Below are 14,565 nucleotides of genomic sequence, written 5' to 3' on the forward strand. Positions count from 1 at the left end.
ATTAAAATCAATAAACATACACGTTGTTCAGAGAATAATTATCATTCCTGAGAACTTAAATCTCTTAAATTAGTATTGTCCAGGTAGAAATTTTTATTTGATTAATTATAAATAATCATAAAATTAAACAAATATAGATAAAAACAAAGGATAAAAAAAAATATATAAGTATTGTAGCCTTATTTAATGTTTAATATATATAATAGTCAATCAACAAATATTGCATATTTGTGATTAATCGGTATTGAATAATATTAATAATAAATAACATGATTATGATGATAATGATTTTTGATATCGATAATGTAAATTTTTCGGGCACTCTTAGTTATTATTTAATTACGATAAAAATTATTAAATTATTGGATTAAATTTGTTGTATTTTTCTTAAAATAATATTTTTTACTTACCAAAAAATTGACAAATAAAGAGAAATTTAAAATCTAAGAAAAATAGCAAAGAAAAGAGTAAGATAATAATGACATATTAAATGAAAATATCCAAATACTTTTTTCTTTTTTTGACGATGATTGACTCCAAAGTTATGACGGTTTCAAAACACATCTATCCAATTTCTCAATCCTGACTCCATATGATTTTATCAATGCCAAAAGAAGTCAATTGTAACATAAAAGAACTTATTGGTATCTTATAATTTTTATTATTTTAAATTATTATCAAATATTGCAGAAATTACTAATTCCATAAAATTGGAAGCACAATCAAATGAAAATTTTATTAAAGAAGAAACATCTCAATATATTTCAACATTTTTTATCAAATTAGAACATATTCTTGAACGAGATTTAAAACGTAATTTTATTATTTTTAGATATTATGGATAATATAAATAATTAGAAAATAAAATTATGTTTGGAGATCATTCTTCATTTTGGAGATTTTTAGTTGAAAGTTTATCAATCAATAGAGCTTTACAAGATGGGATTTTTTATGTCATTAAAACTAACAAGGTTTATTTTATTTATATAATAACATAATTAAGCATATATTAATACTATAATTTATTAAAGCAAGCATCTGACATAAATAAAACACGATTATTTTTGCGATATATTTTGATTAATCACCAATTAGCAGATACTATTCAGCATTGTACAATTGCTAATAAGGGATGCCTAATGAAATATTATAATCAAGATTGTCCACTTATGAAATCTTATAATGTGGCTTTTCTGATAGACAGCCTATATTCATTAAATGATATTAATTTTATATTAAGAAACATGGAATGTTTAGATCAGTTTGAAACATTATCAAAAGAATATCAATATGGAAGCAATAAATTAATAAAATCTTCAAATTCACTTTCATTATCTTCTTTCCAATCATCTATTTCACCCCAGTATAATTATTTTTATTAAAATAATCCTATCCTTTTTATTTAATATTTAAAATCTTTATATTTTAGTGGCTCAAATTATATGCCTGAATTGACAGATTTTCCACCACTTCCAGAATATATCAAAAACCTTTTCAGTCCATCTAAACCATTTTATGAACAAAAACATTTTGACAAAATATTATTACACAAAACTTACAAAGGACAGGAGAAAACAACTATAATTGAGAATGTATTGCCAATTTTGATAATATTAAATAAGACTTACCTTACTAATTAAATTTTTTCATCATATTTTTTATATATCAGCATAGGCTAATATTATTTTAAAAAAATGGTAAAATTCAATATTTTTGTTTTGAGTTATTTTCTGAGTGATTTTTTATTTTCATTATTATATTAGGAACCAAAATTCAATTTATTTGTAATGTTTTTAAAAAAATCTAATTATTTAAAAGATAATATAGCTATGCAATAAGAAAAGGGTTTAAACTTATATAACCAATCACATTCAGCTAGTATGCTGGCTTAGCAGATTTTTCAAAATGGCTAACCCAAGAGTTTTGCCAAAATAAAAATACCCAAGCTTGGAAATTTTGCTCATAGATGACAGGTTTGGATATCTATTGGCAAAATTTTGAGGCTTAAGTAATTTTTTTTGGCTCTTAATCTAGTCATTTTTAAAAATCAGCTAAAACGAGCCATTTAGCAACACTACATTCAGCTATAAACATTGCCCTATTTTAAATGAGATAAATTACTTCTGGTGAATAAAAAAAGCAAAATATACTTAACATTTATGAAATTACTTGGGTTTTTATTAGATTATTTTATTTATGACATTGGTTAAAGATTGATGGTAATTAAGAATCAATAAAAATATTGTATCATTATCATATTATGAAATATCAAATCAAATTGGTGAATATTTTTGAACCGGCATAGCATTATTTTTTGATTAAATCATTTAAACGTAATTGGTGTTGATAAATGTTCTGCTCAAACCTATTCCAAAACTGTAGCAAATTTTTAGCCAAAAAGAATAGTTTCATGTTTTGAGGCTGAGCCATTCAACAATTTGCCAACGCTAAATATCAGAGATGTACCACTTGGTATTGGTTTATATTGCTTTCAGTTGCTGCATTCAATTTTAAGCAATACCATTAGCTGATACCCAATGAGAATTAACATTGATAAGTTTATGAAACCAAATCTATAGATGGACTTTACGAATCTTTTAGTAGGGATTTGAGATTTGATGTAAGAGCGTTTGACAATTTTAATCAATTTCTAGAAGTTCCCTAAAAATACGAATACCGTTTTGCCTAAACAGACATTAAATGACTTAGAATTCCTGATGGAAGTAAAAGGTGATTATGATTGATATTTTTTTAAGCTTCATGAATTCGTTGTGGAAGTTCTTAAACTTAATTGCCATCAATTTGTTAGATAACGTTTAATTTTCAATTACTAGCCGATTTGAAGAATGTTCATAAGCTAATTAAATTAGTTATTGAAACTTTTAGCTAAGCAGATGCTTTATTGATTTCCAGCTGATCTCGCTATTAATTCTACGAAGAATAAGCTCGTAGAATCTAAAAGCCAATTTAGTATTGATTTACTAAATAATATTACATAATGCATCGAGGAACACATGAACCCAATTTTAATTAATTTATCTAAGTGCCTTTAAAGATACGAATATGATTCTGTCAACAAACATTAAATTTAGCAATCAAAATTAAAACACTCTTTGAGACAGATGGTTATACCAATTCCATGGTTGCAAATAGTGATAGTGTTTTCCAAGAAAATGGTTTGATCGACACGAGAACTGACTATGTAAGAATTGAACATGATAATAAATGATACGAAAAATGAGCCACAAGAAAAACTTAATTTTATCTAAATTTAGACAGTATTGGAAAGCATACAGAAAATGTTCAAATATTGTACAATAATACCATACCAACTTCAATAAATTCTGAAAGTGTTTTCTCAGTGTACTGCAAACTTTTGCACTAAAATTAGATCCAAATTATTCGATGAATCACAAAATCCATTGGAAGGTTAGGTGATGTTAATATTTTTAAGTTAATATCCCTAACATATCGAATTAAAGATAAATATGTAAATAAATTAAAGCCATATTCTTTTAGTGAAAAAATATGTTATTAGTTAAATTTGCTCAAATAAAGAAACAATTGACCGGAAAAAAATTTTTGAAATAAATATACTGACAATTTATTTAAAAAATTTTTTTTTTGACATAGCTAAAATTTTAGGATTCAAATCTCGAATCTTTAGGAACCTTAATGGCCAATACCAGTGTTTTAAACGACGCACTCAATATTTTAACCAGAAAAATATTATCTAAGTCTCTAGATTTCGATAATAAATGTCCAAACCCTAAGCAAAATCTACAAGGTTGCGTTATATTTTTTCTGGATAAAATATTGAGTTCGCCATTTTTAAAAATCGGCTTAAATCGAGCCGTTTAACAACACTAGCCAATACACAAATATTCTATCATTTAAATTATTTTTTTTAGCCTACACTAAGCTCTGAATCTATAAAAAGGAAAATTTTTCTGAACCCTAATGAAAGAAAAGAATGTGCTTATAGCGCTTTTACCCTTTAGCGTTGAAGGTTCAACAGAGCTACGCTAGGTTTTCCTCATTTCCATCTAATTGGAACAAATTTATTTTGGCCTAAAAGTAAAAATATGAGGAGCCCTTCACACGTGTGGTCAAGCCGCATGTACTTGTAGGCACAACAACATTCCGAAAAATGTTGCTTACCTCTATAGGCTTATTAAAAAGGAGTGGGGCAAAAAAAAGAGCCTATACCCGAGAACTACAGTATAATTTATATTACTTTAAAGGTTGGTGATGGCTGATTTTAAGTTTAAATTTTTTAGTGTAAGTTTTGATGGTTACTATCAATATTGAGATTTAATGTTCATAGAATCTGTAAATAAATATGATTAAAATAAAAAATAATTGCCTGATCAGTAGATATTGTATTATATTTTATTAATGATCAACCCATACAATACAGTACTATCACTTCTAATTTTTGCACCGGGTGAAACCGCAAAATGCAAATCTCAGTTTTTGATTTTTATTTCCTTTTAACTTACATAATATAAATTTCATAAGATAATTATAAATGATGATAAATGATGAATGGATATTGTTTTAATAATATTTCATTATTATATTTTTGGCATCGGCATTGGTGTTGGTATCTGTTCCATTTCTGCGAATTTTTTTTTAGTATTAGCCACTGTGTTGATTACGGTATACTAAAAAAAGGAATTGCATCTCTGCTAAATAAAAAATATAAATATGTGTAATATAATAGACTAAATATATATTTTTTTAATTGAAATTTTGACGGTGAAGGATTTAAATTTTTATGCAGACCCCAATCATTTTAAAAAAAATGCTATTACTCTCTTTCTATATTTTTGGCTGATCTTTTAGTAGCTTAATTAGTGATCTGCATCGGGCCTAATTTTTCAAGCCCGGCCCGGCCTGAAATTATTTTTAAAAAGTTTTTCCGGCCCGAATTTATTTAAATATAGAAATTAATTTTTATTTATAATTACTCAAAATAAATGATATATGTTATATGGCGTCTAGTTTTTATAAATAAAATCTAATATTTTTATTTTACATTAAAAATTCAACATAGAATTGATAAATTTAGATATATTAAAAAAAAATTCCAGAGCCCGACCCGGCTCGGCCCGAACTTTATAAAAAAATATTAGGCCCAGCTCAGCCCGAACCCTACTTTTGGAGATCTCTAAGCTTAATATTTATATTTTTAGGTAAAGTGCATATATGCAAAATTAATTTTTATTTGTTCGGTGATTCATGAGTTATAATGGATTTTTGGAGCTTTGGGTCTGTATAGACCCCATCCCATTTGATTGATATATTAAGCATAAATAAACATTTTTATACATCAATTTTATTTAAATTTTTTTATATTATATTGTAACATTTTAAAGTTACCTTATTCGAGTTTATTTAATATACATTACATATATTTAATTTAACCCCTTTATACTTTCGTTTTATTCTTTTTAACCTCTTCTATAAAGGGTTAATTATGAATATGTTTTCCAATTTAAAATAATAAAATAAAAATCTTTGAAATATTATAATCACGCTTTATTTATTTTTTACCATGTCTTATAGTGTGCACAAATTGAGCGTTGCGCCCTATTTAATAATAAAAACAATGCATTCCTTGTTTAAATTGATGTTGCTTTTTTTTATTAGTATCGTCTATTCAAAATTTTAACTAAGTTATAAAAAAGAATTGGTTTTAGTAAAATATAATATCGTCTGCCTTTTTATTTCATTAATTCCTAAATATTTCATTCTAAAAGATGAGTAATTTTTTTTAACATTTTATATAAATTTAATTTAACATCTAAGGATTTTTAGTGCCCCCCCCCCTTTATTCTTATCTGGGTGCTAAGATTTTGACTTTTTTGCAAATAAATTGAGTAATTAAAGAACGAGTCGTAGTTCAACACACAAGATGAATAAATAAAAAAGATTTAAAACAGCAAACCAGTTTGCATTTTTTTCTAACATCATACATTAATTTGACCAGTTCATACGATACCACCTTGAAATACATTATATGCGTTTGAAACGCATAATTTGTGGGCACTATTATAAAATCTCCTTCCCCATTAACATTTTACATCCATGATATTAGGCGGAAGACGTTGTATCATACTGCGATCAACCAACTCAATATAAATCAAACACTTCCAACAACTCCTGTGATTTGGAAGACCTATTATTCATGATAGAGAACTTCATTGAAAATTACCTAACCCAAATACAAAATATCAAAAACGATTCAAATATACTCGATAGCATGGAAGACCCTTCAATATTTGTTAAATTAAAGAGACTCATGACCAAGTTATCACAGCTCAACAGTCATTTAGAGTTTCCTTCTTCTAACGATAAGATCTCTCTGCCTAATATTAAACCCCAATTTCCTGATAAACGCAATCAGATACGTAAGTATCACAGTGCTGATTCCATATCTCTCATTCGCTATGATGGGTCAGAACTAAATTTTAATGATACAAAAAACTATGTGATTCGCGAAAAAAAATATCAATATAATAGTTTAGGGAATCCGGGTTCTAAAGATCTGGAAAAATCGGAAAATAAAAAGAGATTTCGAATTAAGACCTCATTGAATGAGCATATTAATCATGCCTTGGATCGATTGAAAACGTTGGACGTTTTTGGGAAAGGGACCGTTAGTGACAATAACATTGGAGATTTATTGCTGAGATATTTAACAATGATTTTGCAAGCCTGCCATTGTTTTATGTAATAATAAATTTAAACAAAAATAAAATAATATTATTTGATATTTTGTATAAGACTATAATATAATGTATGAATTGTAAGGATCCGTCATACATATCCCATTTAAAACGAATAACATTAGGTAACTTTCCTCTCATCGTTTACTAAACAGAAACGATTAAATTCCACCCTAAGATTCCCTGAGAAACAAATTTTTGTAAAAAATAAATATGTATAATTTGGCATATATAAAAAGGACGAATACGAAAAAGTTTGACCCCATATTTTAAAATATTTTTAAATCCTCAACTCGGGCCAAAATTTCTTCTAATTTAGTTTTAAGTGTTAGATCACAATAAGTAGTAATTAAAATTAAAATATTGATTTATTAAAATATTATGGTTACATGTTTATATAGAAATTTTTATCTTAAGAAGTGAATCAAACGCGAACTATAATTTTCGAGAGGAATGCGATACTCTTTTGGATAAAATTGTCATCCTCTTAACCTCTCAAAAGGACGCGTCCGGAATAACTACTAATCCACTTAAAGCATCAACTCCGACAAACGATATATTGGTAGTGGATTCGATTTCCCAACAACCATACCATCTGGATATTTTTGATTCCTCTTCCAACGAGGAAGGCCGGAAGAGTTTGTTCGATGTAAATATTTAAATTATTTAATTTTTAAATCTCCATCATTTTTTTAAAATGGTTTATTTCTGTGTGTTTGTGGGAAAGGGGTGAAGGGGCAAATAAACATTTTACTCATCTATTATTTTACCCCTGAATAAATTGTTATTTTTAGGAACTTTTAGAACTTGATGAAAACGAAAATATTCTCCCTAATAACAACAATTCCAATCATTTTAACACCCTATCCGATAATAAGATTGGAAATGAAACAACTGGTAGCAGATCTCCTACAGATTTCTTCTTGGACGAAAATTCGACTTCCGAGAAAATTGAAAGAGTTCGCGGGTTAAACCATAACTTGGCCTTTCAAGAAAATTTCATGACCAAGATGGAAGCGGAAATAAGTGAGCTTAGGCTATCGAGGGATACGGATGATGAACAGTTTCTTTACGAAGTACTCTTTTTTCATCTTCGGGATTTATTTTGTACATTTAGAAGCATTAAAAATTTAATTTAAGGGAAATGTTTTTAAGTTAGAAATTATTATGTTTTTTTTAGGATAAATAAATACTTATTTTAAAAGATTAATTTATTTCTAATATATAATAAATATATAAAGTTGTATAAAACTAAAAAGTATTACACGCATGAGGCTATATAAAAAAAGAATTAAAAAAATTTATAGCCAAAATAATTTTAAGAAAAACATAATTGGGTTCCTAAAAAGGAACAATAGTTAAATTTAAAAATGTTTATTTATATCAGAGACCTGTAGAGGTACCATTCTCCCTGCCCGGCTCGGCTTTTTTTAAAAAAGAACTCAGACATGGCCCAGATTTTTTAATAAAAATTTCAGATCCGGCCCTGATTTTTTAAAATATATTATATTTATTTTGATTTTTATAGCTAATAATGGTGTTTTCAAATATTTGGTTTTAAAATATATGACCCGGCCTGGATATTTTTTTGAAAAAATTTTCAGGCCCTGCCCGAGTATTTTTTTTTAAAAAAAAATTTTTAGGCCCGGCTCGGGTATATTTAAAAAAATTAAAATACGACCCTGCCCATTTACCCGGCCCTGCAGGTCTCTGATTTATATGTTCTACCTAAGGAATAAGAATTCCCTAGGTTCAAGTGTTTGTAATTTTATTTTGTGAGCTAAATTTTTTAAAAAAACTAAAGGTGATAGGAGCAAACTGTCCGTTGGTAGAAGTTGCAATTGACGAGAATATGAAATTGCTGAGGCTTTTGTATTATTTTATTAATCTTTTCTATAGTAAGTAGGTTGCTATTTATATTGGTGGGGAAGCATGACATGTGTAATCCCAAATAAGGGATGTGTCCAGGCGATAGTGGTCAAGCCGCCAGGTCTTAGGCCGTCATCTGTTGAAAGATATCAAGGTTCTGGAATATTTACACGAGCCTTTTTTTAAAGGAGACTTAATAATTTATTTATCGAAGAGTGTCTTATGTCGACCCTATATTTTAAATGCAATTAAGACCATGTCTTCCCTTGGTGTTTACTAGGAGGTCACTTGTTCATTAATTAAGGGTTTTAACCATTTATGGCCCCATTTTATCTTCATTTAAAAAAAATTGAATGTCTTCAAGGGATGAAGAGGAAGATAAATTAGTAAAATTTTGATATTAGGGGTGAAAAAATATTATTATGGGAAAATATGTATCAGGAGAGATAATGTCTTGCCACATTGTAAGAGTTTCATCTAATAAGTTATTATTGGGAGATATGAAACTAGATATTAATGAATTATTTGTTAAATTGAGAGACAGGGAAGGGGCAGGGTAAGGAAAGATATTAAGTTATGCCCTAGGTACGGGCTATTTTCCAGTTGAGCATGGTTAAATTTAGATTTAAATAATTTTTCAGGAAAGATTTAAAAAGTGTTACCAAAATCTCTACTAAATCTTTAAAAAGTAAAAACGAGGAGGAGCGAAATAAATGTAGAATTTTGGAATATATAGGCATTTACGAGTAATGAGGTTCTGGTAAACTGAGAGTATATTTTAAAAAGTTATATGTTAAAGATATTGTTAAAAAATTTTGATAATGATACCTCCGATGGAGGAATGTTTAATAGGGGGTGATTCTAATAGGGAAAGATTATTAAGGTCTACAATTTTATATTAAAAATATTATTTTGTTGATATGTAAGTAGATTAAAACGAAAAGCAACAAGAATATTACAGACGGAATGCTCCAGATTTTAAAGAAACGGAATCATAGACTCACGATTCAATAAAATGAATTTAATACATAGGCGCCAACTGTAGACGCCATTTTGTAGTGAGCACTTTGATGAAATGTTAAGCGATATATGTCATTGGTCTACATGCCGACCACATAATGACGTCTACAATACTATGTATACATTTACAGAATAAATAGTCAATATAGGTTAATGAATATCATTGAACGGAACACGATTTAAAAAAAATTACTAAAAACGAAAAATAGTTGTTTAATTATATTGGGGAGAGGGGTGTGGGTTCGCTTTATCTTTAAAAAAATTCTTAAAAGAATCTAATTTTATGTTCCAGAACCTTCCTAAAAATTAAGATCATCGGAAGTGAATGAAGTATTTTTTAAATTTTATTTTAAGTGAACCGATAGAAACGAAAAATATGCAATATTTCAAGTCCTCTATACAAGGCGAAATCCAATTTTATTGATGAATTAAATTTTTTTAAATTGCATATAAAAGTTAAAAAACTTGACCGAACACTTAACCGATACTGCCTCGGAATGCTATGAGCTCAAAAGCAAAAATGCCGAATTAATTAAGATGTTGTTAGAAAGCGACAAGAATAACGAAATTATCAAAGCAAAATGTAACGAATTGGAGGCCAAAAATTATTCGATCAAAAGAAGTTTGACTAAAGAAGCTAAATCGCTTGAGAAGGATAACAGAGATCTAAAACGAACACTTTTGAAATTTATAAAGTTTATTTTAAAAATAATTCAAAATATGTTAAACCTAGAAATATGGGGGAATAAAAAGAAATAAAAAATCCCAAATTAATCTAGTCTAGTTTTTCAAAAATAAAGATCTTTTACGCATAGAATCACAAAAGATTTACTTTTTTGAATTTTAAATGAGCTTTTTTTCAAAGACTTTTGTGGGCTAAAAAAATCTTCAGATTATCCTCAGAAATTTTTTAATTTTTTTAACTCGAAACCACGTAATTAAGGCCTTTTTTTAAAAAAAAATTAAGCTGATTGATGAACATAATTTATATAAAATATATAAATATTTTTTTCCCTGTAAGAGAAAAGGATGCCTTATGGAGACTAGCCCGAGATCTCGAAAACAATAATAATAACAAACCTGGTAATGATACATTACACTTAGACGAAAACAAACCCTTTAAAAATAACTCGAATAATCATAGCGCCAAAACATCGAATTCTCTCTATGACCTTTCCTCTTACTATTTGTCCAATTACATATCTCCCACGAAAATGTATTCTTCCTTAACCAATAACAGTGCTCGACAAAATACGATAATCGTTGATGAAAATCAAATGAGCAACAGTAAAGAACAAACATCATGCGCCAATTGTGGTAAAGATTTCGGTTTCATCATGAAGAGACCCCATAAATGCCACAAATGTCAATCTACATTTTGTCATTATTGCGTTAATAATTGGGTCCCCTACTCGGAGTAAATATTTATTTTATTTCATAAGACTTATATCTGCGCTAATAATATCAGTATAATTAATTTTATAAACTTTCATCAAATTTATATCACAATATTTGTATGCAGAAAAATCTCGTTATGGTCCTCCAATGGGACATAAAATTTAATTAACTACAAATTATACCATATATAGAACGACACTTTTTATATAATTTAGATTAAAACAATTTTTTCATTAGATTCTATTTCTATCACAAATAATATAATGTATAATAAATTCAAATATTCTTTGCAAATAGTGCCTTTTTGGGATATCTAAAATAGAAAAGTATATTAAATTAAAATAAGATTACCATAAAATAATTCAAAATTAGCTATGACCAAATTATTTAATACTATGTTAGATATGTTTCTGGACTGATAAACTATAAAGAGGTTTATTGTATTATATGTTTCAAAAAATATTTTGTAAAAATTAATTAACATATTTTTAAGCAACTCACGACCAGATACTCTAATAAGACTGTGTGATAATTGTTATTCGGCCAACTTCATTCAGGGTTTATCCACCGCGAATAGTTCTTTAACAAATTCTATTCATAATAAAACCAACAAAGAGAATACAAAAGGTTTAAAAACTTCTAAAAGTTCTGTTCGTAGTATAAGTAGTAGTGAAGATACAAACATATCCTCTTGTATAACCAACGCATCCTCCCTCAACTGTCTCATTAACGGTATGTCTACGTGCGACGAAAATATGAGGTGCCCTAAAAAGGGTTTTGATAAAAATCTTGTTCGAAAAACAGAAAACAGTGACAAGATTAAAATCGATGAAAATGGGGTAAACGAAGACGATAGCGATTCTGAACATTTATTTAATCATAACAAGGCACCGAGATATTTTTGGATTAATGAGCCCGCGCCATATTTGTCTAATTAAATTAATTGGGAAGAATTTGATCGATTTTGGAATTTGAACACCACTCTTCAATATGTGATCATTCGTGTGCTGCAGCTGCAATCTTTATAGTTTGAAAGATTTTATGAGAATTGGGAAATTAATCAAAATAAGGGTTTTTTAAAATAAAATAAATGGATATTATATTTATCCGATCACATTTTTAATCCGCTTAAGCTTTAACGTTTATTTATATTATAATATAATATATTAAATTAAATTTAAAATAAATTATAATAATATAAAAAACGATTGTGATATTTTTTTAGAACAAATTTATTTTTTAAATTAAATTATCTATTTATTCAACATGTAGTATTAAAATAATACATTTTTATATTAAAGTGTAAAAATGTTTTAGTTAGAATAAACTATAAACATTACTCAAAATTAATATTTAAAACAACTTTATACATATTACATTATATATTTATATGTATGTTTTTACGCAAAACATAGAAATAAAACTGATATAACCTTTTTCTGTAAAATAGAAATTATTTATCGGCCAATAGTTATTGGATCATGGATTTTTTACACTTGTTTTGTTTAGACTAATGGTCTGCATTGGGCGAATATTTACCTACCCGCCCATACTTTGAACGGGCGTAGTTGGATTTTCTAAAATATTTTATTGGACGGTGGCGGGCAATTAAAAATTTTAAGTTATGTGGGCAGGTGAATTTTTAATATTTTTCAGATAAGCAGAACAGACTTCAAATTATTAAAAATAATAGTTTTATTTCATAATATTGCATATTATATGTTTAATTAAAAATGCATTAAAATAAAGAGACAAACCAGCCGTTAAAATATTTTTAAACATTAGGCGGATGTCTGGTAAACAAAATTTATAGATGCGTGGGCGGGTACATTTAAAAAAAAAACTGTAAGTCGGCGGGCGAGCCGGATTAAAAAATTTCCAAATGAGTGGGCGAGCTTATTGGCTAAAAGCTCTTCCATTTCAGGCCTCGTTTAGACTGTTTCCAAAATTAAAAAAATTCGATTCGCAAACTTTTGACACTTTATCGAAAAGAAGAAATAAGCTTTTTTTAAATATAAAAATAAAAACGTGTCCTAGAAATTTTCAAATTAACATGCGATTTCATTAAATTTATAATTCTGAAAGTTTTAAAAACTTTTCAAATTTTTTAAAAAAGATGAACATAGCATTATACTTTTTATTTTGTAAAATATTTTGGCCTTCTTGTTACCATAATTTTTTAAAGATAAACTTAAAACCAGACATTCGGATAGAACCTAACCGTTATACCGAAATGAACCTTTATAATTTTCTAAACCATAACCGAATCTTTATACCAGCTCATTAAAAAGAACGAAAAACGATATAATTTTACTAAAACTGTTGCTATATATAAATTGTAATTTAAAACCATAAGTAACCCTTTTAATTTTTTATACAGTAATTTTTCAAATTTTAAAATATTTTGATTTTTTATTACTTGATTAGATATTTAAATTAGGGATGTACCGATATTTTATATCGGATGTGAGTAGATGTATGTAATGATGCAAAATAGCTCCATTTGAGTCAATTTATAAAACGGCTATATTTTAGCCAGAGAAATATTGCCTAAGCCCCGAAATCCTAATATTGCGTGACATTTATGAACAAAATCTTCAGGCTTGTGTAATATTTTTCAAGGTAAAATACAGAATTAGCCGTTTTTAGAAAATTGGAACAAATATCGCTATTTTGCAAAATTAGATGTATGCATTAAAAATTAAAACGATTAGTATGTTTCAAAATAAGAAGATATAGGATCGGTAATCAACCGATATCAATTTAATATCGGATCGGCCTCCAAAATGTGGTATCGCTACATCCCTAATTTAAATTTATAGATAAAATAATTTTCATTAATATTTAGTTACAAATACTAGCACAATGATTTACTAATATTAAGAGCGTTTCTTAAAATTTGGAAAAGATAGATTTTACTGAAAAATGTATTCCAGCAGGGGAAACTTTCTTTTTAATAAGAATATGATATTAATCTATAAAATATAGTTAGAATCAAAGCTATATCCAATAAAAAAGATTTAGCTAGATTATTTTTGAGGGCACTTAGCACTAGCATGATGTTAAATGGCCATGCTATTTTATTTTAATTATATATGCTATAAAATAAGAATATATTCTTTGAACTTATCCAACCTGAACTGTTAGGTTTATCTGAATTGATACTACTATTGGTTCAAATTTTGGCTTAAATTAATTATGTTGACTTTATAAACATTAAAAATACAAATATTTTAAATATATATATATAAGAATAATAATCATTTAAATCTTAATAAAGATAAGATTTAAATGCTGATATGGCAACTTCCCCTATTCAAGTTTTGCCTTCCTAACTTTTATTAAATGGTTTTTATATAACATTAAAGTTTTAGGATTTTATCTAAATATAAATTTGAAGGAGTAAATTAGCAAAGCAAAAAATGTAGAGCGAAATTTTCGTTCCAATTTTAGAAAAATAGTAATGTACTGGGAAAAAATTAGATATAGATATTTTAGAGATCTGTATAATAGGTCAAGCCATACTCAGCTAACAGCCATTTTT

General features: G+C 27.3%; 1 protein-coding gene across 3 annotated transcripts; it reads left to right on the plus strand.

Moving 5' to 3' along the window:
* The first annotated feature begins 569 nt into the window (after positions 1-569).
* On the plus strand, positions 570-12,176 carry LOC135929558 (probable serine/threonine-protein kinase DDB_G0283337). Of its 3 annotated transcripts, none has more exons than XM_065466198.1 (11): positions 570-644; positions 691-813; positions 859-971; positions 1,032-1,363; positions 1,430-1,592; positions 6,104-6,738; positions 7,155-7,383; positions 7,529-7,810; positions 10,080-10,318; positions 10,645-11,040; positions 11,515-12,174. In XM_065466198.1, exons 1-11 carry the CDS (start codon positions 593-595, stop codon positions 11,957-11,959), a joined length of 3,009 nt encoding a protein of 1,002 aa, XP_065322270.1. In that variant the 5' UTR covers positions 570-592; the 3' UTR covers positions 11,960-12,174. The 3 variants fall into 3 exon arrangements, with proteins under 3 accessions (XP_065322270.1, XP_065322269.1, XP_065322271.1); XM_065466197.1 differs by having other exon boundaries at positions 7,152-7,383; positions 11,515-12,173; XM_065466199.1 differs by lacking the exon at positions 10,080-10,318 and having other exon boundaries at positions 7,152-7,383; positions 10,652-11,040; positions 11,515-12,176.
* Positions 12,177-14,565: the final 2,389 nt, after the last annotated feature.

Source organism: Gordionus sp. m RMFG-2023, chromosome 5 (assembly GCF_954871325.1).
Source record: "Gordionus sp. m RMFG-2023 chromosome 5, tfGorSpeb1-WG-v2, whole genome shotgun sequence".
NCBI lineage: Eukaryota > Metazoa > Nematomorpha > Gordioida > Chordodea > Parachordodidae > Gordionus > Gordionus sp. m RMFG-2023.

Excerpts from the sequence above, each read along its gene's own strand:
- LOC135929558 (XM_065466197.1), top strand. The coding sequence starts at position 593 with ATGATTTTATCAATGCCAAAAGAAGTCAATTGTAACATAAAAGAACTT. Across the intron at positions 6,739-7,151 it reads CAAGCCTGCCATTGTTTTAT|AAGTGAATCAAACGCGAACT; the intron begins GTAATAATAAAT and ends TTTTATCTTAAG. Across the intron at positions 11,041-11,514 it reads AATTGGGTCCCCTACTCGGA|CAACTCACGACCAGATACTC; the intron begins GTAAATATTTAT and ends CATATTTTTAAG.